The sequence below is a fragment of the Hyla sarda genome, chromosome 2 (assembly GCF_029499605.1).
Source record: "Hyla sarda isolate aHylSar1 chromosome 2, aHylSar1.hap1, whole genome shotgun sequence".
NCBI classification, from domain to species: Eukaryota; Metazoa; Chordata; class Amphibia; order Anura; family Hylidae; genus Hyla; species Hyla sarda.
The window spans coordinates 460960920-460988622 of record NC_079190.1 but is presented as its reverse complement, the minus strand read 5'-3'; the positions used below and the strand labels follow the sequence as shown (position 1 = coordinate 460988622).

The 27703-nt window shown below is 46.3% G+C and overlaps 1 protein-coding gene across 4 annotated transcripts in view; it reads left to right on the top strand.

Annotated features, from left to right (window-relative positions):
- C2H21orf91 (chromosome 2 C21orf91 homolog) overlaps positions 1–27703 on the top strand; it is a 69530-nt gene that overhangs the window by 11564 nt on the left and 30263 nt on the right. For 2 of the 4 annotated variants that reach the window (XM_056559424.1, XM_056559426.1), the window contains exon 2: positions 7584–7717. In XM_056559424.1, the coding sequence (XP_056415399.1) occupies positions 7591–7717 (127 nt within the window). In that variant the 5' untranslated portion in view covers positions 7584–7590. Of the gene's footprint in view, positions 1–5582; positions 5599–7305; positions 7336–7583; positions 7718–27703 lie in introns of those variants that run through there. The other 2 variants (XM_056559427.1, XM_056559428.1) reach the window with 2 other exon arrangements.

Genomic DNA, 27703 nt, shown 5'->3' with positions numbered 1-27703 from the left:
AATCAGAATCAACGCTTCATTTGCACAGAATTTGGCAGGTTTGTACACTGCTCAAAAAAATAAATAAAGGGAACACTTAAACAACACAATGTGACTCCAAGTCAATGACACTTCAGTGAAATCCCACTGTCCACTCAGGAAGCAACACTGATTGACATTCAATTTCACATGCTGTTGTGCAAATGGAACAGACAACAGGTGGAAATTAGGCAATTGGCAAGACACCCCCCCAATAAAGGAGTGGTTATGCAGGTGGTGACCACAGACCACTTCTCGGTTCCTATGCTTCCTGGCTGATGTTTTGGTCACTTTTGAATGCTGGCGATGCTTTCACTCTAGTGGTAGCATAAGACGAAGTCTACAACCCACACAAGTGGCTCAGGTAGTGCAGCTCATCCAGGATGGCACATCAATGCGAGCTGTGGCAAGAAGGTTTGCTGTGTCTGTCAGCGTAGTGTCCAGAGCATGGAGGCGCTACCAGGAGACGGGCCAGTACACCAGGAGATGTGGAGGAGGCCGTAGGGGGGCAACAACCCAGAAGCAGGACCGCTACCTCCACCTTTGTGCAAGCAGGAGGGCCACAAATGTCCACTCAAACGGTCAGACAGACTCCATGAGGGTGGTATGAGGGCCTGACATACACAGGTGGGGGTTGTGCTTACAGCCCAACACCGTGCAGGACGTTTGGCATTTGCCAGAGAACACCATGATTGGCAAAATCACCACTGGTGCCCTGTGCTCTTCACAGATGAAAGCAGGTTCACACTGAGCACGTGACAGACCTGACTGGAGACTCCGTGGAGAACGTTGTACTGCCTGCAACATCCTCCAGCATGACTGGTTTGGAGGTGGGTCAGTAATGGTGTGGGGTGGAATTTCTTTGGGGAGCCTCCATGTGCTTGCCAGAGGTAACCTGACTGCCATTAGGTACCGAGATGAGATCCTCAGACCCCTTGTGAGACCATATGCTGGTGCGGTTGGCCCTGGGTTCCTCCTAAAGCAAGACAATGCTAGACCTCATGTGGCTGGAGTGTGTCAGCAGTTACTGCAAGAGGAAGACATTGATACTATGGACTGGCCTGCCTGTTCCCCAGACCTGAATCCGATTGAGCACATCTGGGACATCATGTCTCGCTCCATCCACCAATGTCATTTTGCACCACAGACTGTCCAGGAGTTGGTGGATGCTTTAGTCCAGGTCTGGGAGGACATCCCTCAGGAGACCATCCTCCACCTTATCAGGAGCATGCCCAGGCATTGTAGAGAGGTCATACAGGCACGTGGAGGCCACACACTACTGAGCCTCATTCTGACTTGTTTTAAGGACATTGCATCAAAGTTGGATCAGCCTGTAGTGTGTTTTTCCACTTTGATTTTGAGTGTGACTCCATATCCAGACCTCCATGGGTTGATAAATTTGATTTCCATTGATAATTTTTGTGTAATATTGTTGTCAGCACATTCAACTATGTAAAGACGAAAGTATTTCATACAATTCGTACATTCATTTAGATCTAGGATGTGTTATCTTAGTGTTCCCTTTATTTTTTTTGAGCAGTGTAGTAGAATGTGGCAGGGTCAGGGCAGAAATGCAAAGTCCCACTGACTTCGATTCCGCCTCAAGAACTGACATTGACGAGTGTTGTTGGGTGGCTGCTAGTAAGTAAGCCACCTGTATATAAAAGGAAGATTAGTGTAGTTAACATCGGACAAGCAGGATTTATTTTCTATTTGAGCTTGATGTTAAAGAAAGAAGAAGCCTTGTTTAAAGCCAACTTACATGTCCCTGTCTCTGACTGATATTTTGATGCTATTTGGCTGGTTCTACAGAGCTAATTTCCCGCACCAGATATTAGCATCTGAATAGGCCGCATAGCTTCCTAAGTGTGGAGCAAAGGGTGCGAACTGGTAATTGACTGCATCAGAGTGAATGTACGATGCGGGTGCTTTCTTGAAAAAGAAAGTTAAGTGAGTTTGAAGTAGTAAATGTAAAACATAAAAAAGGAGTGGGTAAGAATACAAAAGATTATCTGAAATAAGTGACGAAATGTAAAATTGGTGGGGATCTTACTCATGGTGCCCGCGCTAATACTCAGAATGAAGATCCACAGGGCTAGTTACATGCTGGTGATGTCCTGGGCCAGCAGGAGACCACAATGGACCCCTGTTAACCTTAAAGGGGTACTCTGGTGGAAAAGTATTTTTAAATATGTTTTTTTTTTTTCATAAAATAACTGGTGCCAGAAATTTAAACAGATTTGTAAATTATTTTTTTATTGAAAAATCTTAACCCTTCCAGGATTTATCAGCTGCTGTATGCTCCACAGGAAGTTGAGTTATTGATTCTATCTGACCACAGTGCTCTCTGCTGCCACCAACCAGTCCAGAATTAGATTATTTTTACCCCTGTTCTATTCCAATTGAGTAACTGAAAAAACACGCTAAGTCGGATGGATGTGAGGACTGGGTTGGGGACCACTGGACTATAACATAAGATAGGTATACCACTTTATAAACAAGAGTGTGACATACACATAAACTGAACATGCATTTTTCTAGCATTTAATCTCTGAAGAACGGCTGCCCCACCGCTTTACAGACATGTGGTTTATGGTTTACCTTCCCTTAGCTATAATAGGTGGACTGTACATGCATTATATCCGTCACATGACAATGACACCTACTCTGCACGCAGTATATGCCTCTTATGTGTGTGAACCATCTACTTACCACTATTTTCTTCAGAACTAGTGACCTTAACAGGAACCCACAGACTATTATGTTCTCACAGTTTTTTATGTGATCTCAGTGTATCTGACTGTGACCTTGTGGGTTACATTAAGGTGTTTTGTGTGAGAGGTTCTCCGTGGGGGTCACCTAGGCCATGGTCACACAATGTATTGTACACATGTAAAATTTCCATGCAGACAGTGGAGCACCAGCAGAATATGCTGACGTGAGGATTGCTCAGAAACGCGCAGCCTCATAGACGGCAATACATTTCCGTGCGGACTCCGGAAATTCCGCCATGGGCACAGTGCAGCAGAATCCCATTGAAATCAGTGGGACTGCTGCAGCGATATGTCTGTGTGAATATGGCCATAGGCTGTGGTAGGGAGGAAAAAGAGGGTTTAAAGGGGTAGTCCGCTGCACACATCTTATCCTTTGGATAGGGGATAAGAAATTAGATCGCAAGGGTCCCGTCGCTGGGGACCCCCACGATCTATGGCACACCTGTCATTCGGGTCACAGAGCAAACTCCACTCCATGCCCGATGACAGGCGATGCAGGCCGCCATGCACCCTCCCATAGCTATGAATGGAGGCGTAACTTCATGAATGCAGAAGCTGCAAGCTTCTTTGTTCCGGACGCCACAGCTGCTGGCCCGGGGATTGTGGGGGTCCCCAGCGGCCGGACCCCCGCGATCTAACATCTTATTCCCTATCCTTTGGATAGGGGATAAGGTGTGTGCAGCAGAGTACCCCTTTAAGGGAGCTAACTTCTTCCAAAAACAGACAGAACTACTCTGAACGCAGTCAAGTTGTAGTACCACACACAACCAGGTGTGGTGCTGTTTTTGCAAAAAAAAAAAAAAATTTGCTCTGTTTTCCTATTGCTGTAGATGTACACACACTTTTTTTTAGAATTTGGCCCTGTGTCAGAAATGCTGGAAGGGCACGTATTGTTTATTTGCCTGCAGCTTAGGATTCATCCACAGAGGGTAATGTGTTTGCTCCGGGCGTAGACATCGCTGTGCTCTGCATGTAAACAGCAGCGCCAAACTGACATTCTGAGTATTACTACCCTGGAGCACATTTACTGCTCAGCCACATTTGTTAAAACAAAAAAGAACTTTCTTTTTAAAGCTACGTGCGATACAGATGAAGTTATGGACATTTTAACCTTTTTAAATAACTTTATTTCTGCAAAACTGGAAAAGAAAAACTATCTCAAGATCTAAAGTTATTTAATGTAGATAGATAAACCAAGTGTAATTTGCAGCACTACAGTGATCCCTCAACTTACAATGGCCTCAACATACAGAAGTTTCAACATACAATGGTCTTTTCTGGAACATTGTAACTTGGAACCAGACTCAACATACAATGTTACGGACAGTCCAGATCTGCGAAACGTGTCAAGGGCTGGAAGAACCGACCAATCAGAATGGGCATTCACTGGTAAATCACCTCTATTACTGAAGTGCATGCACTGACTGGTGTCTGGTAGCGCCCCCTACAGTACAGGGAGGTATTACATGTTCTGTACTCTTTACCTGTACCAGGGTTAGCTGCTCCTTTGGACACCAGGTGAGGGCACCATTTTTACTTATTTTTTTTTTTTGGACATTGTGTACTGTACATGACCCTGAAGAAGCTCCTGTCCTCTCCATAGACCAGTGTTTCCCAAAGAGGATGCCTCCAGCTGTTGCAAAACTACAACTCCCAGCATGCCCGGACAGCCGAAGGCTGTCCGGTCATGCTGGGAGTTGTAGTTTTGCAACAGCTGGAGGCATCCTCTTTGGGAAACACTGACCTAGACCGTGATTTACAGCTCCCAGCAGATCTTTCTTACTTTTATATGTAAGGATTTGCTTTATCTATATTAGTTATTTACTTATTTATTTTTAATCCTCACTTTTTCCTATTTTTCGATAACATTTTGGTGGCTTCAGAACCAATTACCAGGTTTCCATAGAGTTCTGGTCTCAACATACAATGGTTTCAACCTACAATGGTCGCCCCGGAACCAATTAATATTGTGACTTGAGGGACCGCTGTACTGATCAGTCTTTGGTGTATGCGGTGCCAGCTCTTAAAGACCCGATAGATAGATATCTATACAGGATAGAGGATATCTAGCTGCTTGGTGGGGGTCTGACTGCTGGGGACCCCCTTTCCCCATGACACTGTTCATGGGAATAATTGTCCCCCTAAGTGAATGGAGCGTCAGCCGACACACTTGACCACTGCTCCCTTTATTCTCAATGGGGCTCCCTTACACTGAATGTTTGTACATCCCTTAGACCAGTGTTTCCCAACCCAGTTGCCTCCAGCTGTTGCAAAACTACAACTTCCAGCATACCCGGACAGCCAAAATCTGGGAGTTGTAGTTTTGCAACAGCTGGAGGCTCCCTGGTCTGAAAACACTGCTGCATACACTAGATCAGTGTTTCACAACCAGTGTGCCTTCAGCTGTTGCAAAACAACAACCCCCAGCATTCCTAACTGCAACGCCCGGCATGCCGGAAGTTGTAGTTTTTGCATCAGCTCGAGGCGCACTGGTGGGAATACACTGCATTAGATGGTTGGCTGGTCTGGAATACATTAGGAGTATGGCCAGCCGAGTATATAACAAAGTGATTCCCTTGGCTGCTGGGAGTTGTAGTGCACTGGTTGGGAAATTTTGCATGAGATGGTTGACTGGTCTGGCAAACATTATAGGGGAGATAACTTGCGCAGAGGGAAAGTGGTGCAGTTGCCCAAGGCAACCAATCAGATTGCTGCTTTCATTTTTCAGAGGACTTCTTGAAAATGAAAGTGAAAGCAGCAACCTGGTTGTTGCTATGGGCAACTGTACCACTTTTCATCCACACAGGTTTTGATAAATCTCCCCTATGAGTATGACCAGCCAAGTATATCACTGTGTTTCCCAACCTGAGATGCTGGGAGTTGTAGTTTTGCAACAACTAGAGGCACCTGCGTTGGGTAACGCTGCCATTGGCTAGTGGGACTATTTACTGTTCTTGTGATCAGCGACCGGACCCCCAGCGATCAGCTAGCTATCACCTCTCTTGTGGAAAGAGTTAATTTCTTTGAGTTCTGCAGCTTTCTAAGTGCAATTTTTCCGCCCAGTTCCGCAGTGTGAACGAGGCCTAAACGTCTATTCGCACGCACAGTGTCCTGCACGTATTTGAAGCTGCAGATTTACATTCACGCCTTCCCGCTGCAAATTTGATTCTGTGTTCAACTATGTGTATTGATTTAAAGGGGAACTCCGGTGGAATTTTTTTTTTTTTTTTTTTTTTTTTTTTTTTTAATATATAAATGAACTGGTGCCAGAAAGTTAAACAGATTTGTAAATTACGTCTATTTAAAAAAAATCTTACCTTTCAGTACTTTTTAGCAGCTGTTTTCTACAGAGGAAAATCTTTATTATTTGAATTTCTTTTTTGTGTTGTCCACGGTGCTCTCTGCTGTCCAGTGCCAGGAGAAAATCCCCATAGCAAACCTATGCTACTCTGGACAGTTCCTGACATGGACAGAGGTGTCAGCAGAGAGCACTGTGGACAACACAAAAAATAAATTCAAAAGTAAAGAATTTCCAGCTGCTAAAAAGTACTTAAAGGATTAAGTTTTTTTTTTAATAGAAGTAATTTACAAATCTGTTTTAAAGGGGTTCTCCAGTGAAAAACTTTTTTTTTTATTTTTTAAATCAACTGGTGCCAGAAAGTTAAACAGATTTGTAAATTACTTCTATTTAAGAAATCTTAATCCTTCCTGTACTTATTAGCTGCTGAATACTACAGTGGAAATTATTTTCCGTTTGAAACACAGAGCTGTCTGCTGACATCACGAGCACAGGCTCTCTGCTGACATCTCTGTCCATTTTAGGAACTGTCCAGAGTAAAAGGAAATCCCCATAGCAAACATATGCTGTTCTGGACAGTTCCTAAAATGGGCAGAGATGTCAGCAGAGAGCACTGTGCTCATGATGTCAGCAGAGAGCTCTGTGTTTCAAAAAGAAAAGAATTTCCGCTGTAGTATTCAGCAGCTAATAAGTACAGGAAGGATTAAGATTTTTTTAATAGAAGTAATTTACAAATCTGTTTAACTTTCTGGCACCAGTTGATTTAAAAAATGTTGTAGTTTTACAACAGCTGCAGGCACACTGGTTTTAAAAAGGCTGCCGTGGCATGCTGGGAGTTGTAGTTTTACAACAGCTGGAGGCACCCCGGATGGGAAACACTGTTCTAAGATGTGATCCAGGATTAGAAAAACTAAGCTGATTCCTTCCAAAAAAAAAAAAAAACACTCCCTTTGTGTGAGATATTGCTTCTCAGTTCCCTTGAAATGAATAGAGCCAAGGTGTAATACCACACACAACCTGAGGACAGGTGTGGCGCTTTTTCTAATCCCGAATAGCTCCTTTAAAAAAAATTTAAAAAAGTGATACGTTATCCTGGAAGTTGTAGTTTTGCAACAGCTGGAGGCGCCCTGGTTGGGAAACACTGGAGCGTGAAGTAAGAGTCAGATGTGGCAGCAGGCCGGGGGCAAAGCGATCTCTACCGCGCTTTTTCACCGACTTATCACCTGCGATCACTGTACAATGACGGTAACACAGTACTAACCATGTAGCATTTGTTATTTTAAACTGTCTATTTATGATCTAATTTTATAGCGGTCTGTTACTTCTACTACTTATTTGTATTCAGTGTCATGTTTATTATTGCAAATGCACTTGAGTGGAAGATCCCCCCTTAAATGTACAAGTCCTTATTTTCCCTGGCACATAACCTTGTAAAGGGCACTATTGTTTCACGGCTATTATTTATTCTCATTTCGAAACCTTTTCTGTCTCAGGGGCACCATGACTGAAGAGGAGCAGTTTGTGAACATTGACTTGAATGACGACAATGTATGCAGTATCTGCAAGCTGGGCACTGACATTGAGACCCTGTCGTTCTGCCACGTCTGCTTTGAGATGAGCATTGAGGGTAAGAACGACTTGTCGCCTTTTGTTTGCATAATATGAGATGATATGGATGAACTGGGGGGGGGGGGGAAAGCTACATTTCAAATGACAATAACTGTGGACCTCCAGCTGTTACAAAACTACATCTCCCAGCATACCCGGACAGCCGTTGGCTGTCCGGGCATGCTGGGAGTTGTAGTCTTGCAACAGCTGGAGGTCCACGGTTTGAAGACTGCTTGTGTACTTACTACAGATCCTATGTTATCCTATATTATTTTAATAACCAGAGTGGATCAGGGGCTCGGGGTCAGCGGTATGACCAAATGTGTGTATCACAGTATTTTTGTAACTTTTGGCGGTTCCACGGTATGTAACTGTATTCTTACATGACAATGGGCTCAGCCTATCACCGGCCGAGGCGGAACATCGCTGCGGCTGGTGATAGGCTGACGACTGTCCGACATTTCCGTCCCCAAGAAGCACGTGAGGCCGGTACCGGATCAACGGGAGGTGAGTTAAAGTTTATTTAGGGATACCGCACAGTATAGAGCAGTGGTCTTCAACCTGCGGACCTCCAGATGTTGCAAAACTACAACTCCCATGCTGAGAGTTGTAGTTTTGCAACATCTGGAGGTCCGCAGGTTGAAGACCACTGGTATAGAGTGTCAGCTCCGGCGGCCGCAACAAACAGGAGGAAGGGGAGGGCAGCGCTTGCGGGTGACATGCGAATATTTACCCCGATGGGGACAGCGCTGGGCTGATAATTAATTGGGGGGGGGGGGGGCAGAACAGCGCTCGCGGATGACTTGTAAGTAGTTCCCCGATGGGGACAGTGCAGCGCTGGGCTGATAATTCATTCCCGAGGGGGAGGGGCCAAACCAGTATTGCGGTATGAGTTAAAATTCATATCGTGCAGCACAAAAGATTCGGTACGAACTGGTATACCTCCCAGCCCTAATCTGCAGGTCCTCTTTTAAAGGGGTACTCCCATGGAAAACTTTTTTTTTTTATTTTTTTTTTTTTTTTTAATCAACTGGTGCCAGAAAGTTAAACAGATTTGTAAATCACTTCTATTAAAAGATCCTAATCCTTCCAGTACATTTTAGGGGCTGTATACTAAAGGGAAATCCAAAAAAGAAATGCATTTCCTCTCGTGTCATGACCACAGTGCTCTCTGCTGACCTCTGCTGTCCATTTTAGGAACTGTCCAGAGCAGGAGAAAATCCCCATAGCAAACATACGCTGCTCTGGACAGTTCCTAAAATGGACAGCAGAGGTCAGCAGAGAGCACTGTGGTCATGACATCAGAGGAAATGCATTTCTTTTTTGGATTTCTCTTTAGTATACAGCCCCTAAAAAGTACTGGAAGGATTAAGATTTTTTAATAGAAGTGATTTACAAATCTGTTTAACTTTCTGGCACTAGTTGAAAAAAGTTTTCCACGGGAGTACCCCTTTAATGTCCTTTGCCCAACATATCAGAGAAGCTTTATTAAAGGGGCACGCTGGAGGTAAAAAGAAAATTTCAAATCAACTGGTGTCGACAAGTTATACAGATCTGTAAATTACTTCAATTTAAAAATCTTAATCCTTCCAGTACTTATCAGCTGCTGTATGCACCAGAGGAAGTTGTGTAGTTCTTTCCAGTCTGACCACAGTGCTCTCTGCTGCCACCTCTGTCTGTGTCGGGGACTTTCCAGAGCAGGAGAGGATTGCTATAAGTATTTTTTCTCAGGCTTTGGACAGTTCCTGACATGGGCTGAGGTGGCAGTAGAGAGCACTGTAGTCAGACTGGAAAGACTTCACAACTTCCTCTGTAGCCTACAGCAACTAAGTACTGGAAGTCTTAAGATTTTTAAATAGAAGTAATTTACAAATCTATATGATTTTCTTGCACCAGTTGATTTGAAAACATATACAGTGATCCCTCAACTTACAATGGCCTCAACATACAATGGTTTCAACATACAATGTTTTTTTCTGGACCATCGTAACTTGAAACCAGACTTAACATACAATGTACAGACAGTCCAGATCTGTGAAACATGTCAATGGCTGAAAGAACTGACCAATCAGAATGGGGCATTTTACTGGTAAAACCCCTGTATTACTGAAGTTCCTGCACTGACTAGCTGTCTGGTAGCGCCCCCTACAGTACAGGGAGGAACTAAAAGTCCTGTACTACTCCTTACCTGTGCCAGGGTTAGCTGCTCTTTTGGACACCAAGTAAGGGCGGCTCCATTTGGGACACTATGTGTACTGTATAGGACCCTGAAGAAGCCCCTGTCCTCTACATAAACCATTGTTTCCCAACCAGGTTACCTCCAGTTGTTGCAAAACTACAACCGTGTGCCTGCAGCTGTTGTAAAACTACAACTCTCAGCATGCCCGGACAGCCTTTGGCTGTCCGGGCATGCTGGGAGTTGTAGTTTTACAACAGCTGGAGGCACCCTGGATGGGAAACACTGTTAAGATGTGATCCAGGATTAGAAAAACTAAGCTGATTCCTTCCAAAAAAAAACAGCACCCCCCTTGTGTGAGGTATTGCAGCTCAGTTTTCTTGAAATGAATAGAGCCAAGTTGTAATACCAGCTGTTGAAACACTACAACTCCCAGCAAATCTGAACATTCTTTTCAACCAGTGTGCCTACAGCTGTTTAAAAACTACAACTCCCAGTTTGCACAGGCACCCAATAACAACTACCAGCATGCCTAGACAGCTCACTAACCCCCCCAACATTACCAGACGACCTTTGGCTGTCTTGGCACAGTTGTAGTTGTAGTTTTGCAACAGCTGGAGGCACCCTGGTTGGGAAACACTGACATAGACAGTGATTTCAGCTCCCAGCAGGGTGTGTGCGGGTGTGTCTCCTGAGACTTCCAGCAGAGCAGAACCAAGCAGAGATTTCCAACAAGCCTTCCCCAGGTTTGTGGCAGATTCCTGGGGAAGAAGCTCCTGCAATGGAGCCTCGTGGCTCCACTCCCCGTTCCAGGCTGGCGGGAAGTGGAGTGAAAACTTCGACAGCCATTGTTCCGGCCGGGAGAAGATCGGGCAGAGTCTGCAGCAATGCAGGCTCTGCTACCCAGGCTACGGGTGCCAGCCAGAGATCCACTGGTGGAAGAAAGGCAAGGAAAAGCAGTGTGGAGATGTGGTCGGAGAGTGGGCCCGGCGAGTCCAGTTCCACGTACTGCTCCCGCATGGCCGCAAGGTTTGCGGAGTACGAGCAGCGCGGCAAGGAGCTGAGGATGGCCAGAGAGGATCTGCGTGCGACCCAGAGTTTGATGAGTACAGGATCCAGAAAGAGCAAGCCAGAACTGAAGAAGAGGATAACATCGCTGAAAGGCGAGATTGTGAGGCTGGAGGCGAGGAGAGCGGAGATACTGGAGGGGAGCGGTCTCTTCAAGGAGAAGCTGATCAACAGCAATCGGTTTGCCGCCACGAAATCCCCAGGTAAGGTGGAGGTGGATGATGGGGAGAGTAGTGGCGGCGAAGATAGTGAGGATGGTGGTGAAGAGGAGAAGATGGAGGAAAGTGTGGGAGTTGTAGCTACTCCAGGTGACACCCAGACCCAGGACAGCTACATTGAGGCTGGACAGGTGGCACTTCCGCCAAGCGAGAGTGAGGAGGATGACGTGGAGGGTGAGGCTGGGGGTCTGCTGAGGGCAATTGTGATGCAGGAGTCCCCAGCCCACCTCCAGAATTTCACCTTTGGGGACGAGGAGTGTGAAGATGTGGTGGTCAAGCAGAGGTCCAAGAAAAGGAAGACAAAGGAGACGGTACAATATGTATTTGTCCCCTTCCAGCAGTCTGGGCCAGCTGCAAAGCTGGTTCAGGCTGCGGGCTCCCCCAAACTGCCAGACCCCGTTCCTGTGGTGGAGCGGGGCCAGCACGGGGAGTACAGTAAGGCGTCAGCAACGGCTAAGGGCGCAATAGTTGTGAAGCCCACCCATCCTGTCGGTAGGGAAGGGCAGGATGGGCTCATGCCGGGCAGCTCTGGCACTGCAGGACCGCCCCAGGGTGGCAGGGGGCGTGTCCAAGTGCCAGAGGAGAGTTACGCTGCCGTGTGCTCGGGGGGCGGTTCCCCGAGTACTGTGGGCACTACTGGCGCCACGGGGCACTCCCCTGTGAGGGGGGGGAGTGTCCGGGCGCCAGAGAGCGTTGAGTCCGTGTGCTCGGGGGGCGGTCCCCCGAGTACAGTTTGTTCTGCGGGCACTGCGGGGAACTCCCCTGTGAGGGGGGGGAGTGTCCCGGTGCCTGGATCATTGCCCAGTCAGGAGGAACCATCATCAGCAGCAGCAGCAGCCAAGCCGGACAAAAAGAATGTAGTTAAGCCAGCAGTACTACAATTCCCAGCCAGCCCAGAATCAGTTAGGCAGGGTATGAGTGAGAATGCTGAGTGTAGTAGTGTTGTGGATGAGAGGAGTGTCAGTGGAGTGAATGTTGGTGGGAGTAGTGGTATGGATGGAAAAAAGGATGATGTGAGTGGTGGTGTGAATGGTGGTTCTGGGTCTGGGTCTGGGTCTGGCCCGGCTGCCCCCCCGGCAGTGACTGCTCCTAGGAGCTATGCTAATGTCGCTGCCGGGGGTCCAGGGGGGTCCCCGTCTCCGTCCATCCCCGGGGGTTACTTGCAACAGCGCCTCCTGGAGGCTCTGCGTAGGGGAGACAGGTCGATCCAGGTAGAGGGAAGGGGTGAGGTCGACCTGTCTTTCTGGATAGAGAGGCACGGTTTGGGGGCTTTCCGAGAGCAGAATGGGGAGGTGGTCTGGTCCCTCCCGACAACCGGGCAGGACAATAACCGCAGGAATGTGGTCCGTCTGATTTGGAGGGGTGAGGATGCGTGCCCACCTCGCGCTAAAGTGGTTGAGCTCCTCCTCCAGATGGAATTCAGGGCGAGTGACATCTTTGCCCTGATCCACCCCTACGGTACGTCCGAGTTTGACGTCAGCTTCGTTCGGCCAGAGGGTCTCGAACTCTTCTGGTCAAACTACGAGGTGGCGAAGAACGAGCCCGGCTGGCGGGATTTTGCCGTAAAGGCAATTTCCCGTCAGAACTCGGTCAAGAAGGTGACCGTTTTGACCCGTAACGAGTCACTTTCTTGTTACGACATCATGACCTGGCTCGGTCGGTATGGGGATGTGACGGACATGCCCAAGAAAAACATTGATGAGCACGGGATCTGGTCCGGGGCCTGGACGTTTTCCGTCAAACTCAGGCGTTCAGGGAGTACGGTTGCCCACATTCCGTCAGCCGCCTTCCTTGGACGTGACAGGATCCAGGTCTTCTACCAGGGGCAGCCTAAGGTCTGTCACAGGTGCGGTAGCCCCACCCATTTTAGCGCAGCCTGTACTGTACAGGTCTGTGCTTTGTGTGGTGGGGTGGGTCATCTGGCCGCATCCTGTAGGCAGATCCGCTGCCATCTGTGTGGTGTCCTCGGGCACCCTTTCAGCCGTTGTCCTAGCGCCTTCGCCCGTGCGGCGGCCGCTCCGGCTGGGGAGAGCTGTGAGGTTGCCTCGGCTGGAGAGGGTACGAGCAGGGATGGGGGCGTACCAGGGCTAGTGAGGAAGAAGGGCCCCGCCAAACTAAGGCGGGAGGAAAATCGGAGGAGGAGTAGGGAGCAGGAGAGTGCCCAAGTGACGGGGGTAGCTCCGGCCCCTGCTCCTGAAGCTGGCCCTGAAATGACTGAAGCCCTGGAGGAGGACGTGCTGGATGAGGAGGTCAGGAGACTGGGCGAAGAGGAAGGCAATATGGCCGACTCTTCCGATTCCTCCCACTATGAAAGTGTGGATGAGGAGAGTGTAGAGAAGGCCAAAAAGAAAGACAAGGGCAAAAGGAAAGGGAGAAAGAAGAGGTCCAAGCCCTCTCTCCCTCGTACTGCGGGCCGGGTCCAAAGCGGAAGCCTGACTGCCCCCCCTCTGGTTGACCTGTCAAACCGGTACCTCGTCCTTGATAACATCTCCTCCCCCTCCTTGGAGGGGGAAGGTGAGGGCGGGGTGCCTAGGGAGAGAGAGCCTCTGGGGGGAACTGGGCCCTGTCCTGTTGAGGCACCTTCCTCGGAGGGCAGGGCTAGACCGGGGTCGGACGGAGACGGGGACCATATGGATCAGAGCGAATCCAAAAAAAGGGTTAAAAGTGGTCCTGCCCTTTCTTCTTCTTCTGGGGATGAGGGCACGAAGAAGAAGGGGAAGAAGAAATAAAGGTGAGGCCGTCTAACTTAATCACCCATGATGGCGGCACTCACCCCATTGACGCTGGCATCCATTAACTGTGCCAGCATAAAGTCGGATACGGCTAGATTCGCAGCCTTTGATTTTCTCGGCCGTGTTGAAGCCGACATTTTGTATCTGCAAGAGACCAGGTTGTCAGATCTAGCCTCCCTGGTAAAAGCCAGAAGAGAGTGGAGGCGCGGGCCCTCCCACTGGTCTCTTGCGGCTGAGCCGTATAGTGGGGTGGCGGTCCTTTTTACCGCTCCGGTTGAATGCCGACGGGTTATTGAGTTAGAAATGGGGAGGTGCCTGATCTTAGATGTCCTCATGAAGGGGCAAGAGCTCCGGCTCATTAACATCTACGCCCCACAAACCAAGTGGGGCCGCAAAGATCTCTTTATGAGGATTAAGCCCTTCCTTTTTACTAGCCGGCAAGTGATTTTTGGAGGGGACTTCAATAATGTCACAAGGTCCCAAGATAGGAGAGGTTCCAATGGTCCGCTGGCTTACGATAGCGTGGCCCTCAATAATATAGTTAGGGAAGCTCGCCTAGAGGACGCCCACATCCGGAGCCCCTCAGGCCACGTGGGTTTCACCTATCATCGAGGTAGCTGCAGGTCTAGGATAGACAGGTTTTATTTAAAGGAGGAAGCCGTCTCTTCCGCAGTGTCCGTGGTTGAGGTGGAATTCTCCGATCACTGTATGATTTTGTTTTCCTTGAATGTTTCAGAGACCCCCCGGATGGGTAAAGGTTATTGGAAGCTGAATTCGTCCCTCCTGGAGGAAGCGGAGATAAGACAGTCCTTTGAGGACTTTCTTCAGAGTCAGGTACCTTTACTGGACTTTTGTAGTAGTAAGTCAGAGTGGTGGGAGATATTCAAGAAGCGGGTTGCGGGGTTCTTCCGCCAGCTCTCGAGCCTCAGGTCCCTGAATAGGTACCGCCTGTATCGGGGTCTGAGGAGGAAACTCGAGCTCCTTGTCTCGACTGGAGGTAGCCGGGAGGATATCTCCAGAGTGAAATCCTTGCTGATGGGGTGTCAGTACGATAGGCACGCATCTTTGGTTTTTGAGAGGGATTACGGGAGGTACCGCTCGCCCGACCCTTACAAGAACTGTAAGATGTCAGTGAGTAGTAAAGTGGTCTCAGGACTGATTGATAGTACGGGATCTCTGAATCGGTCCAGATCAGGGATCCTGGAGGTCGTCAGATCCTTCTACTCGCACCTCTTGGGAAGGAAGGATCTAAATCGAGACGGGATGTCGGCTTTCCTGGCTGAAACTATTCCTGAGCCAGGGGTAGACCCCTCTCTTGATGTTTTGGCAGAAGAAATCAGGGAAGAGGAAGTGAGACTGGCGATCGAGGGGCTCGCCCCCAAGAAGTCGCCAGGCCCGGATGGCTTAACATCCGAGTGGTACAGGACCTTTAAGGAGTCTTTAGCTCCCCTCTTGACTGAGGTATTCAATGAGTGTCTCTCCTCGGGCACTCTACCAAAGTCAATGAGGAGGTCAGCCCTGATTCTTCTGTCAAAGGGTAAAGATCCTAGCCGGATTGAGAATTGGAGGCCCATAGCTCTTCTCAATACGGACAGGAAGCTTCTGGCCAAGATACTGTTTAATCGGTTGGTGAAGTTTGCACCCTGGCTCCTTTCGGGGGCCCAGCACTGCTCTGTTCCGGGCCGAAGCACCTTAAGTGCTGTCCTCAGTGTCAGGGAGGCAGTGGAGCGGAGTAGTGCGGGTCTCTGGAAGGGGTACATGCTGTCCTTGGATCAGGCCAAAGCATTTGATCGGGTGAACCACGAGTACCTCTGGTCCGTCCTCCTGAGATATGGCTTACCGAGTACTTTTGTGAATTGGCTTGTCACCTTATATGCAGGGGCAGAGAGTTTCCCGCTGGTGAACGGTTGGTCTGGCCGCTCTTTTGAGGTGGGGTCCGGACTCCGTCAGGGTTGTCCTTTGAGCCCGCTGTTATACGTGTTCGCAATCGATCCCTTCGTCCGGAGGGTAGATTGTGGGCCGTTGGCGGGAGTCGGGATGACTCTGGCGGAGCCGGATGTCGCCCAGAGAGTGGTGGCGTACGCTGATGATGTCACTATTTTCGTCTCCTCACGGGAGGAGGTCGATGTGGTGATGTCAGAGGTGGACCGCTACTCGGAGGCATCCGGGTCCAAGATCAACCGGGATAAGTGTGAAAGTCTCTGGCTGGGAGGGGGAGATCCCACGTTTGATCTCCCTGACACCCTTCCAGGGCTCCAAGAGTCAGCAAAAATTCTGGGCATCACATTCGGCCAGGATGATTATCCCACCAAAAACTGGGATGGTAAGCTCCAGGATGCCACTCAGAGGGTGAACCAGTGGAAGGGTTGGTCTATGACCCTCAGGGAAAGGGTACACCTGATCAAATCGTACCTGCTCCCCTTGTTTATCTATCTGGGCAGTGTATGTATCTTACCAGAGGCTTACTACACTAGGGTCTACAGCCTGTTTTTCCAACTGTTATGGGGGAACAGGTTGAACCTAGTCAAGAGGGAGGTTACGTACCGCACGAGGAGACTAGGGGGTTTATCTATGGTAAACCCCGTGGTGTTCTTAACGAACACCTTCTTGAAAGCCAACATTGCAAACCTCTGGAAAGAGAGGGCTCCTCCGTGGGTACTCTCCTGCAAGGAGTGGTTTCGGCCTTTCTTCCAGGAATGGGAGACAGGAGGGCAAGTGAAGGACCTCCGTACACCACATGGATATCTTCCGGCTTACGCTACCCCGACTCTGAAGGCGATACGTCGGTGGGGTCTGGGAGTGTGGGAGATCAGGACCCAGTCAAGGCAGTTCCTTGACAAACGGGTTCTGTTGACCCACTTCCAGAAGCCTCTGGCGCTCAGGGACTGCCCAGGTCGGGATCTGAGGGAGGGGTTGTATCTTTTAAACATGAAAAGGATCCCCCAGAAGTTTTGGGACTTGGCCTGGCGCTGCTTTCAGGGGAAGCTATGTGTAAAGGACAACCTGAAGTACAGGAACTCTGATGACCGGGGATGTCCCCGAGAAGAGTGCGGGGACACGCTGGAAAGCATGGACCACTTCCTGCTTCATTGTCCCTTTAACATAGGGGTCTACAACAGGGTGGGCGCTTCCATCGGCTGGAGTCAACTTGCCGGCCTTGCCTATCCGGAGTGGGCTTATGGGGCATTCAGGAACCTGGGTGGCCGAGATCGGGGCACTTTATTTTTAGTCAGTTTAGTGGTTAGGTACTACACGTGGAACGCACGGTGCTTAGTGTCGACCCAACAGAAAATCCTCTCCGAGGTGGAGGTCTGTAGGAACATCACTGGTGACCTCGGGAAGATCAGGTCTTTGGAGTATGGCAGTCTTGGTACCAGTAGGGCTTCTCTCCTGTGGAGAGGTTTCTCATTTCATGTGCCCTAGGTACTAAACCTTTTGGGTAGAGTACCTTTTATTTTTGGTTAGGGGCAGTGTTATAGGGGTAGAGATAGGGTGAGGGTAGGGTCAGATTTATTGTAGGGATAGAATTAGGGAGAATTGTAGGGGGTGTTAGGGAAAGAGTATAAAATGATTTATGTATCAGGTCTGCCATCCTTCTCCCTGGTGGTGGGCTGATGCATGTGCACATTAGCTTTTTGTTTTGTTTTCAATTTACATGGTATGAAGGGCTTACAGGCAACCAAACTTGGGCCTAAAGGGGGTGGTGGTTCAGAATGTATAAGTTTGTATATAAGTTGGTTGGGAGGAGTGTTAGGTGGGGAGGGTGTATTTGTGGGTGGTGGTTTTGTGGTGTTTTGGGGTCCTGACATGGGTCAGTTAAGGACTGGACTTTGTGAACTGTATGGACGGTATGGACTCTGACCCATGTACAGGAGGGGTGGTGTGGGTGAGGGGACAGTTTTAGTGTAGGTGTTTTCCGTTGTTTTCTGTAGTATATTTTTGTGTATTTTCAGTAAGTTTTGTATTGTGTTTTGTATATATTGGGTTTTGTATTTATATTGTTTTATATTATATAGTGTATAGTGCAGTCGGGCCAGTAGTTAAGTAGTGTCATATGTGTTTATGTGTATGTATATGTGTGCGTTTATGTGTATATACGTGTGTATGTATATATGTGTGTATATATATGTATATATATGTGTATATATGTATGTGTATGCTTGCGCATATGCATGTATACATGTTTGTGTATAAAATTTTATATTTTATTTTTTCCTCCTTGGGGGGGCTGCTCCCCTCCGGTGTCTCTGTTCTCCTCGCTTCCGGCTTCGCGGTCTCGCTTTTCGGCGGTGTTGTTCTTTTCTTCGGTTGTGGCTTGCTCTTTTTGGGTCCGGCTCTCGCCGGTTTCTGGGCCGCGCGCAGATCCTCTCTGGCCATCCTCGGCTCCTTGCCGTGCTGGGCGTGCTTCGCGGGCCTTGCGGCCGTGCGGGGGCGGTGCGTGGGGCTGGGCTCTTTGGGCCCTCTCTCCGGCCGCGTCTCCGCGCTGCTTTTCCCTGCCCTTCTTTCACCGGTGGATCTCTGGCTGTGAGGCAGAGTGTTATTTATTAGCAAGTTGTGCTGAAATATTTTTTTTTTTAACTTTTTTTTTATTTTTTTTTTTATTTATTTTTTTTTATTTATTTATTTATTTATTTTTTTTTTTTTTTTTTCCCTGGGTAAGGGTCATTTTTGAGTTACAGCCAAGTTGTGCTACCTTTATGTTCCTTTTCTTTTGTTTTATAGCCAAGTCGTGCTTATTTTATGTTTTATATATTTTTATAAGCCAAGTTGGGCTATTTTTATGTTCTTTTTGGAATGCGTGTTTGAGTGTGATATTTAGTTTTTTGGTATGTGAAAAAAGTAAAAGTGTATTTTAGTAAATTTGGGCTGGCCGGTTAGGCAGAATTTGTTTTTGCAATTTTATTTATGTTTTGTTTGTTATAGCTGGTTAAGCTTGTTTTTGTTTAATGTTTTGTATCTGATTTGTTTTGCATTTTTATAATAAAAAGAGTTACAGCTCCCAGCAGATCTTTCTTACTTTTATATGTAAGGATTTGCTTTATCTGTATTAGTTATCTACTTATTTTTCTTTAATTCTCACTTTTTCCTATTTTTGGATGACATCTTAGAGGCTTCAGAACCAATTACCAGGTTTCCATAGAGTTCTGGTCTCAACATACAATGGTTTCAACATACAATGGTCGTCCTGGAACCAATTAATATTGTAACTTGAGGGACCACTGTGTGTGTATGTGTATGTGTGTATATATATATATATATATATATATATATATATATATATATATATATATATATTATAATATAATTTTTATTATTATTTTTTTTTCTCCTCCGGAGTACCCCTTTGAAGGCAAAATAAGGGCATAACAAAATGACCTAATAAACATAAAATGAAGCGATAACTATGTGTATTATAATGCCATCTATTGTCCGCTGGTCTTAAATCTTGGCGCAGAAGTTTAGTAGTTTACGTTTTAGGAACCTCTGTTTTCTTCTTGATCTCTTGGGATTCATCAGTTTCACCCCAAACCTCCTGTCCTCCGAACCTTCTACAAACCAGATACGTCTGCTTCCTCCTAGTTAAACTTTTATCTTTGCAGGTTGTTGCAGGGCAGGATAATATTGACTGAAATGTTTGTAATGTGATTGTATAATCTGGGTTACCGCCATGCTGAGTCACCGCAATAATTGTGAGAAAATAAACCCACTAAAAAACCTTCTGGTCTTGGCAGCCTAAAGCAAGTCAGCAGACTGTGACAACTTTACCCTAATCCGCCAATCTTCTGTCTATGGAGATTGCAAGAAAGTCTCACCATGGAAGAACCAACATTTCTTGGATATCTTTTTTATTTTATTTTTTTATTTAAAGGGATACTCCGAAAACTTTAATTTTTTTTATTCAAATCAACTGGTGTCAGAAAGCTAAACAGATTTGTAAATTACTTCTATTAAAAAATCTTAATCCTTCCAGTACTTATTAGCTGCTGAATACTAAAGAGGAAATTATTTTCTTTTTGGAACACAGAGCTCTCTGCTGAATCACGAGCACAGTGCTCTCTGCTGACATCTATGTCCATTTTAGGAACTGTCCAGAGCAGCATATGTATGCTATGGGGATTTTCTCCTACTCTGGACAGTTCCTGAAATGGACAGAGATGTCAGCAGAGAGCACTGTGCTCGTGATTCTGCAGAGAGCTCTGTGTTCCAAAAAGAAAAGAATTTCCTCTGTAGTATTTAGCAGCTGATAAGTACTGGAAGGATTAAGATTTTTTAATAGAAGTAATTTACAAATCTGTTTCACTTTCTGCCACCAGTTGATAAAAAATAAATAAATAAATAAATAAAAAAAAAAACCTTTTAAACATTGAAACAGAAACAAGCATGGTCAGGCCATGATCACACGGTGTGGAATGTTCACTAGCAAAACACAGGCAGACATTCCGCACATTTGAATAAGCTTACGGGCGCTATGACCGCTCGGAAGTGCAGTCTCCTAGTCGGCAATGCTTTTCCGAACAAAATCCGCAGAAAGAATAGACATGTCTAGTCTCACTGCGGACGCCAGAATCCTGTTTTCCACGTAGATATCAATGGGGCTCAATGTCCATGCGGAAGATTCCATCAGAACTTTGCATGGACATTCCGCCATATGAACATACCCTCAGGTGTGACAAGTGGACTCTACATGTCCCTTACATGAGACCCTTCCATTAGAGCTATTTCTAAGAGCCATTGTAACCTTAGGCCTTGTTCACATTGCCGTCGGACTCCACTATTCGGAGTTCCACCAACAATCCGGACAGAAGGATTGGAGTTTGGCGGAGAAAAAAAATAGTGCAAGCACTATTCTTTTCACCGCTAAAATCCTGTAAAATTACCGGGTCACCGACTGACCCCATGCAAGTGAATGGGGTCCATCATGACCCTGTAGTAGCCGTTTGCACCCGTTTCAGGGTCCGATCAGCTCAATAAAAAAGAGCCAATCGGATCTTTAACGGGTCAGATGCAAACGGCCGTGTGAACCTAGCCTTAGCTATGGGGGCGCTGTTGCTACTATATTTTACATAGTCAGCGATGATTATACAACACTATACCATTAGTGCCACACTATTGTCAGACCTTCAGGAATAACCTTTCCTTAGGCCGTATCTTGGGACCATTTACTTCCTAAGCTGTAAATTCCTCAGTAGTACAACAAAAAAGACCATTATATAGTAACCAGTTCAAATAGAGCTACCGTGTATGTAGACAAATATGCTCAATGGCTTTTCTGTCAGTATATCCCAGGACGTGTGCAGCCTTTAAAGGGGTATTCCAGGAAAAACTTATATATATATATATATATATATATATATATATATATCAACTGGCTCCAGAAAGTTAAACAGATTTGTAAATTACTTCTATTAAAAAATCTTAATCCTTTCAGTACTTATGAGTTTCTGAAGTTAAGGTTGTTCTTTTCTAAGTTCTCTCTGATGACATGTGTCTTGGGAACCGCCCAGTATAGAAGAGGTTTGCTATGGGGATTTGCTTCTAAATTGGGCGGTTTCCCGAGACACGTGTCATCAGAGAGCACTTGGACAGAAAATAACAAACTTAATTTCAGCAGCTCATAAGTACTGAAATTTACAAATCTGTTTAACTTTCTGGAGCCAGTTGATATATGAAAAAAAAATTTTTTTTTTCCTGGATAATCCCTTTAAGTCTCTAAACCTTTTCTATAGACTCCGCAGTAATTTATCTGAATTTGTTGTTCTGAAAGGCTATGGACACTTTTTGACACAGGTAACATTTTACATAATCTTTTCAAAAGTTATGGTATGTCACACCTGCAGAATCTCTGCTTGAAGATATTCCAGGTCAGAGATTCCGTCTAAGCGTCCATCTGCCACCATTGACGGCAATGCAGTCGGCATGGGAATCTGCCAAAATAATGGACATGTTAATTCTTTCAATGCGCAAATTTCTGCAGTGTAAAATTCAGGTATATTTAAAATGTAATTACAGCATGTTACTCTTTCTACTGTAGGCCAGGGTTTTCCATCCAGTGTGCCTCCAGCTGTTGCAAAACTACAACTACCAGCCTGTCTGAACAGCCACAGAGCAGTTTGCCGACCGTAGCGTTCTGCTGTATTTTTGTGGCTTTTGGAGGTATTTTAATGTCTTTGTTCTCCATAAAAAAAAAAAAAAAAACATACTAACTGGCAGCAGCTTTGTCGACCAAAGTCTATAGCACATTATTGTGAATTAAAAGCATACAGTGTGTGTGTGTGTGTGTGTGTGTGTGTGTGTAAAAGCTGTTCTAGTGCTGTTCTGTTCAACAAGGTTAAATCCTTTGAGGGTATACGGTGAATTGGTTGTGTTTAACATCAGGTCAGGATTGAGTTAAGCAAAGCAAACAGTCCTCTCCCATTTGTAGACTCATACCTTAGTTAGGAAATTATTTGGAAATAATCTTCTTCCACCACTCACTAATGGGGCATAATAAATATATATATATATATATATATATATATATATATATATATATATATATACACAGAGACGAGGTCCGGCACCAGGATGGTTGCAGATAAAAGCTTGCGTTACTTTTATTGAAGATATCGCTGTACAAGGTAGGACATCTGACGCGTTTCGCACATGAATGTGCTTAATGTCTACGATTAAGCACATTCATGTGCGAAACGCGTCAGATGTCCTACCTTGTACAGCAAAATCTTCAATAAAGTAACGCAAGCTTTTATCTGCAACCATCCTGGTGCTGGACCTCATCTCTGTTCTTATCCATTAGTAAGCTGGAGGCGGTACCAGCCGGCCTACGGCACAGGTGGTGGGAAGGGCGTGCTAGCGGTGAGCGGCTCATACTTTGCTACAGATATATATATACCACATAAAAAGGAACGGCACTCCAGCAATGCATGGCAAACTTTATTCACCCATCTGTGGCAAGTGCCACAGATGGGTGAATGAAGTTTGCAGTTTGCCGTGAATTGCTGGAGTGCCGTTCCTTTTTATGTGGATTCTATTTCAAGTTGGTACGTGGTCTGGTCCTGGAGCTGAGCACCCGCTGTGAAGACTGTCTCTTCTCTTCTTTTTTTTTTTTTTTCCTCTCCTGTTGATTTATAGTTCCTTATTAATTTCTTTGATGATTGCTATTCATCTTTTATACTCTTATTGGTCTTTTATAAGACACAGCGTGGTCAGGGAGCTGCATTGGCCATTTACATTAAAGTGGGTTAAAACCTTTTTTATTTTTTTTATTTTTCCTGTTTTGTCAAATTGCAATAACAAGTTAAAAGAAAATGACCCTCCAGCATCCGTGCTAATGCATGTGTTATGTCTTCTGTTTACAGTGGAGGACAATGACATTACTTTGATTCCTTCTCTTGTTAAAACGCTGGCTTGTAGCTACGGATGTTTTGCATTGCCCTCCCTGGAGGATGATTGGAATGAATGTCATTCTTTTCTGTTTCCATGCACTAGAGCACAGTACAGTGCAAACATGAGGCAAGTGGATGCCAAGCTGCTATATTCTTCTAGACAGAACGGAGCAGAGTAGCTGAAAATTCTTATTCCCATATAAAACTTCAGTTGTCCACTAGTGAGAAACCAGTGAGAAACTTCAGAGAAATTGTTGGTTTGTTATTCTCTGCATGTATTATTATTATTATTATTATTATTATTATTATTATTATTATTATTATTAATAATAATAATAATCATTACATTTACTGCAGAGAGTCTGCAGAGTGTTTCTCCTATTTCTGCCACTACAGGACCAGTGTAACAAATAGACAAATTTGAAAGAAGCTGTGTAGCGGGCAGGAGGTTGCAGTGCTGGCGGGCAGGAGGTTGCAGTGCTGACGGGCAGGAGGTTGCAGTGCTGGCGGGCTGGAGGTTGCAGTGCTGGCGGGCTGGAGGTTGCAGTGCTGGCGGGCAGGAGGTTGCAGTGCTGGCGGGCTGGAGGTTGCAGTGCTGGCGGGCAGGAGTTAAGATGAAGAAGATACAGGACTCACTTGTGTAGAAGTCATGCAGGCTTTGTTTTGATTGGTTATCACAGCAGCCAGAAAGTAAGTGTTTCTGAGTTAGCCTTTCTTCTCAGTATTTGAGAAATGCTCAGGCCGAAATGCGTTCCTTCTGTAACTGTGATCATCACTTTACATAAATTCCCCTATAAATAAAAAGTTCTACAACTTTCAAATACTTGCTGTGTATTCATTCCATACCATCTCTAAAATATTTGCAGGTCCTAGTGAATCTGAACATTACGAAAACTAAAATCTCTTACATGCCTAGTCCTGTTGAGAACTGAATACACATATAGGCCAGAAACAGAAACTAGAGGGATTTTTGCAAGCAACCAATCACGGCAAAGATTTCATTTTACCAGAGCCCTTTAAAGGTGTACAAACTGTTCCGAACACTGGAGCCGGTGGCGGGAACTCGTGACATCATAGTCCCGCCCCCTCAATGCAAGTCTATCGGAGGAGGCGTGGCAGCTGTCATGCCCCTCCCATAGACTTGCATTGAGGGGGTGGGGCTAAGACATCACGAGCTCCCGACTCCAGTGTTGGCAACAGTTTGTTCCAAATGCTGAGCAGTGGAGTACCCCTTTAAGATATAAAACAACTAGCTGACTTTTAGTCAGGAGGCGGTTTTAAAATTCTCGCTCCGGATCCAGTAGCTGCGGTAATATTTAGCTCACAGAGCACTACTTAGCCTGGATACAATTGTATCCACCTTTTATCAGCAGGGTTAGCTGTGTACAAGGCTTGCAGCCTATGAATATAAACAGAAATGTTCTCATTCACTGACTTATTAATTTCAAAATATTAGTAATATAAGATATTGAAACTTTAAATATTTTAGCCTTTTCATTTACACATCCATTATCCTGCCTTACAAAATAGATGACCTATCTTTAGGGTAGGCTATCAATAATGGAGGTGGGGTTCACAACTCATTGACCGCTCTTCAAGTTTACCTTTGCGCATATCTACAATGGTCATATTGTTCATAGTGGGGGTGCAGGGTATTAACCCCTTTATGTAACATTGTTCAGGGAAGAACTTAGTGTCAACAACTCCCTTTAGCAGCGGTAATTCCTCTTCTTTGCCTCACTTTTACTTTAATAGATAGAAGATCCACAGTTATATGTATAGGTGATACGAGTCTCTTGCCATTAGCAAATCCTGATAATATTAGGAGGTTCATATTCCCTTACATTCCGGTTTATTGATATCTCACATTTTGTTCTATGGGGAAAGGGAACGTGCAATGTGGAATTTCGCCATCCTCTGCCACATGATGCCAGAATCTGCGTAATCCTGTTGTATAATGGGAAATTAGCAGAGAACGGGACATTTGGCTGAGCAGACGTAATGAGCCCGGAGAAGTTCACCCTGTGGAAATGAGAGTGCTTCTATCTGCTGGATATACGGCTGCCTTGTTTTTCTGTTTCGGAGATAACATTTAACATAGCACATTAACCGCTCTAATGTTTCCACAGTCAGGTCTTTCTGTTTCACTTGGCGGATGTTTGTTTTCTTGTGTTTTTTTTTTTTTTTGTTTTGTTTCTCGTTGAGTTGGGAGAAGGGGGGTGGGGGTGTTATTTTTTTCCATGAGACGTTCGCTTTGAAATCCAATGAAGCAGCATTTTGTGCTTCTACAGTTTACAGCAAAATTATAGAAGTTGATGAAGCCGGCTCTGCCATAGAGATGTATTGAGGGGGCGTGTCGGCCACCGCTTCGTGCGGTGGTCGACACCCGCTATCTGGCCGGAGAGCCTGGTCCCCGTACAGAGATCGCAGGGGGCCCCAGCGGTCGGACCCCCCGCGATCTCAAACTTATCCCCTATCCTTAGGATAGGGGATACGTTTTTCACCACTGGACTACCCGTTTAACTTACCTACGTCGGCCTCACGCTGTTCCTTGGGACTGGAAAGTCGGAGAGCCGTCAGCCTATCACCAGCCGCAGCGATGTCCCGCCCCAGCCAGTGATAGGTTAAACGCACTGTCATGTAAGAAGCCGGCTTCTTACGTGACAGTGGGCTCAGCCTATCACCGGCCGGGACGGGACATCGCTGCGGCCGGTGATATGCTGACGGCTCTCCGATGCTCCAGTCCATCACCAGCCGCAGCGATGTCCCGCCCCGGATGGTGATAGGCTGAGCCCACTGTCATGTAAGAAGCTGGCTTCTTACATGACAGTGCATTTAACCTATAACAGGCTGGGGCGGGACATCGCTGCGGCCGGTGATAGGCTGATGGCTCTCCAACGTTCCAGTCCCCAGGAACAGCGTGAGGCCGACGTAGGTAAGTTAAAGTTTATTTTATTGCAGCCCAGGCATAGGGATACAGCGTACAGCAGTGGTCTCAAGCCTGCGGACCTCCAGCTGTTGCAAAACTACAACTCCCAGCAGTTGGGAGTTGTAGTTTTGCAACATCTGAAGGTCCTCAGGTTGGAGACCACTGGCATACAGTATAGAGTTCCAGCGCCGGCGGCCCGCAACAAAGAGGAGGAGGGCAGTGCTTGCGGGGGACATATGTGAGTAGTACCCTGCTGGGCTGATAATTAATTGGGGGGAGCAGAACAGCTCTCACAGGTAACATGATTTGGTAGGGGGGGAGCAGAACAGCGCTGGCGGGTCACAAGTGATTAGTTCCCCGATGTGCGAACAGCGCAGCAGCGCTGGGCTGATAATTCATTCCCAAGGGGGAGGGGCCCAACCGGTATTGCGATATGGGAAAAACTCATATCGTGCAGCACAAAAATTTCGGTATTCGGTATGAGCCGGTATACCGCCCAGCTAATGCAAAACTACAACGCCCAGCAAGTGGCATGCTAGGAATTGTAGTTTTGCATTATCTGGAGGTCCATAGTTTGGAGACCACCAGTCTAGACTTTGCAGTCACAAATCCAGCCAGGTCTGCAGCATTACATAGAAGCTGTGGATGTATCAATGACAGGTTAGCCTTTCTGGTGTCACGCGGCTCGCACCTGTATTGGGAACTTTATTCAAAATTGGCCAACTTTCCCAGACACTTGGGTTGCACTCGTATACAGCTCTGCATTAAATGGAGACAATTGGAGCTTTATTACAAGCTAGATAGGCCTTTCAGTTCACAGCAAACTCTTACAGATCATTGAACGCTCCAGTGCAATACTGTTGGGACCCCATACGGAATATTCATTAACCAGCTTTTCCGATATTTGATGAACCTGTCAAATTATCGTCTGAGACCTTTTATTATACTCATCACTTATGTGTTGGGATCAGCATTGAAACCTGTCACCCCCCCGATAGTACGCAAGGAATTCTTTCATCTTCCTTGTCTGATTTGAACAGATTACGACTTAAATGTGAGCACGGAGGGGGGTGCAGGCTGCAGGTGCTGAGCCTTTGCTTCCTAACCTGAGCCTCCAGATAGTAACACGGAGATAAAAAGCGGCTGGGGATAGTTTGTTTTATTGCATCATAAGAGTTTTATCATTTTACTCTTAGACGGCTGAGCTCTGCACAGATGTCGGCTTCACACCTGAGTGCCCATGCGTCCCCCGATGGTGACAGCGCTCAGGCTGCTCATTTACAGTAAGTGACTAGAGACTCTTAAAAAGGCATACATTGTCATCCAGAAGCTACGCAATGGATTTTACCAAACGAGCGCAAGTCTTACGCGCAATTCAGAATTTATTTTTATTGTTTCCTAATATATATAAAAATGGCCAAATTTGATAAAATCTGGCTACTTACTGGAATGTGTAATTGCAATGCCACAATTGATGACTCTACAAGAACATTCTAAAG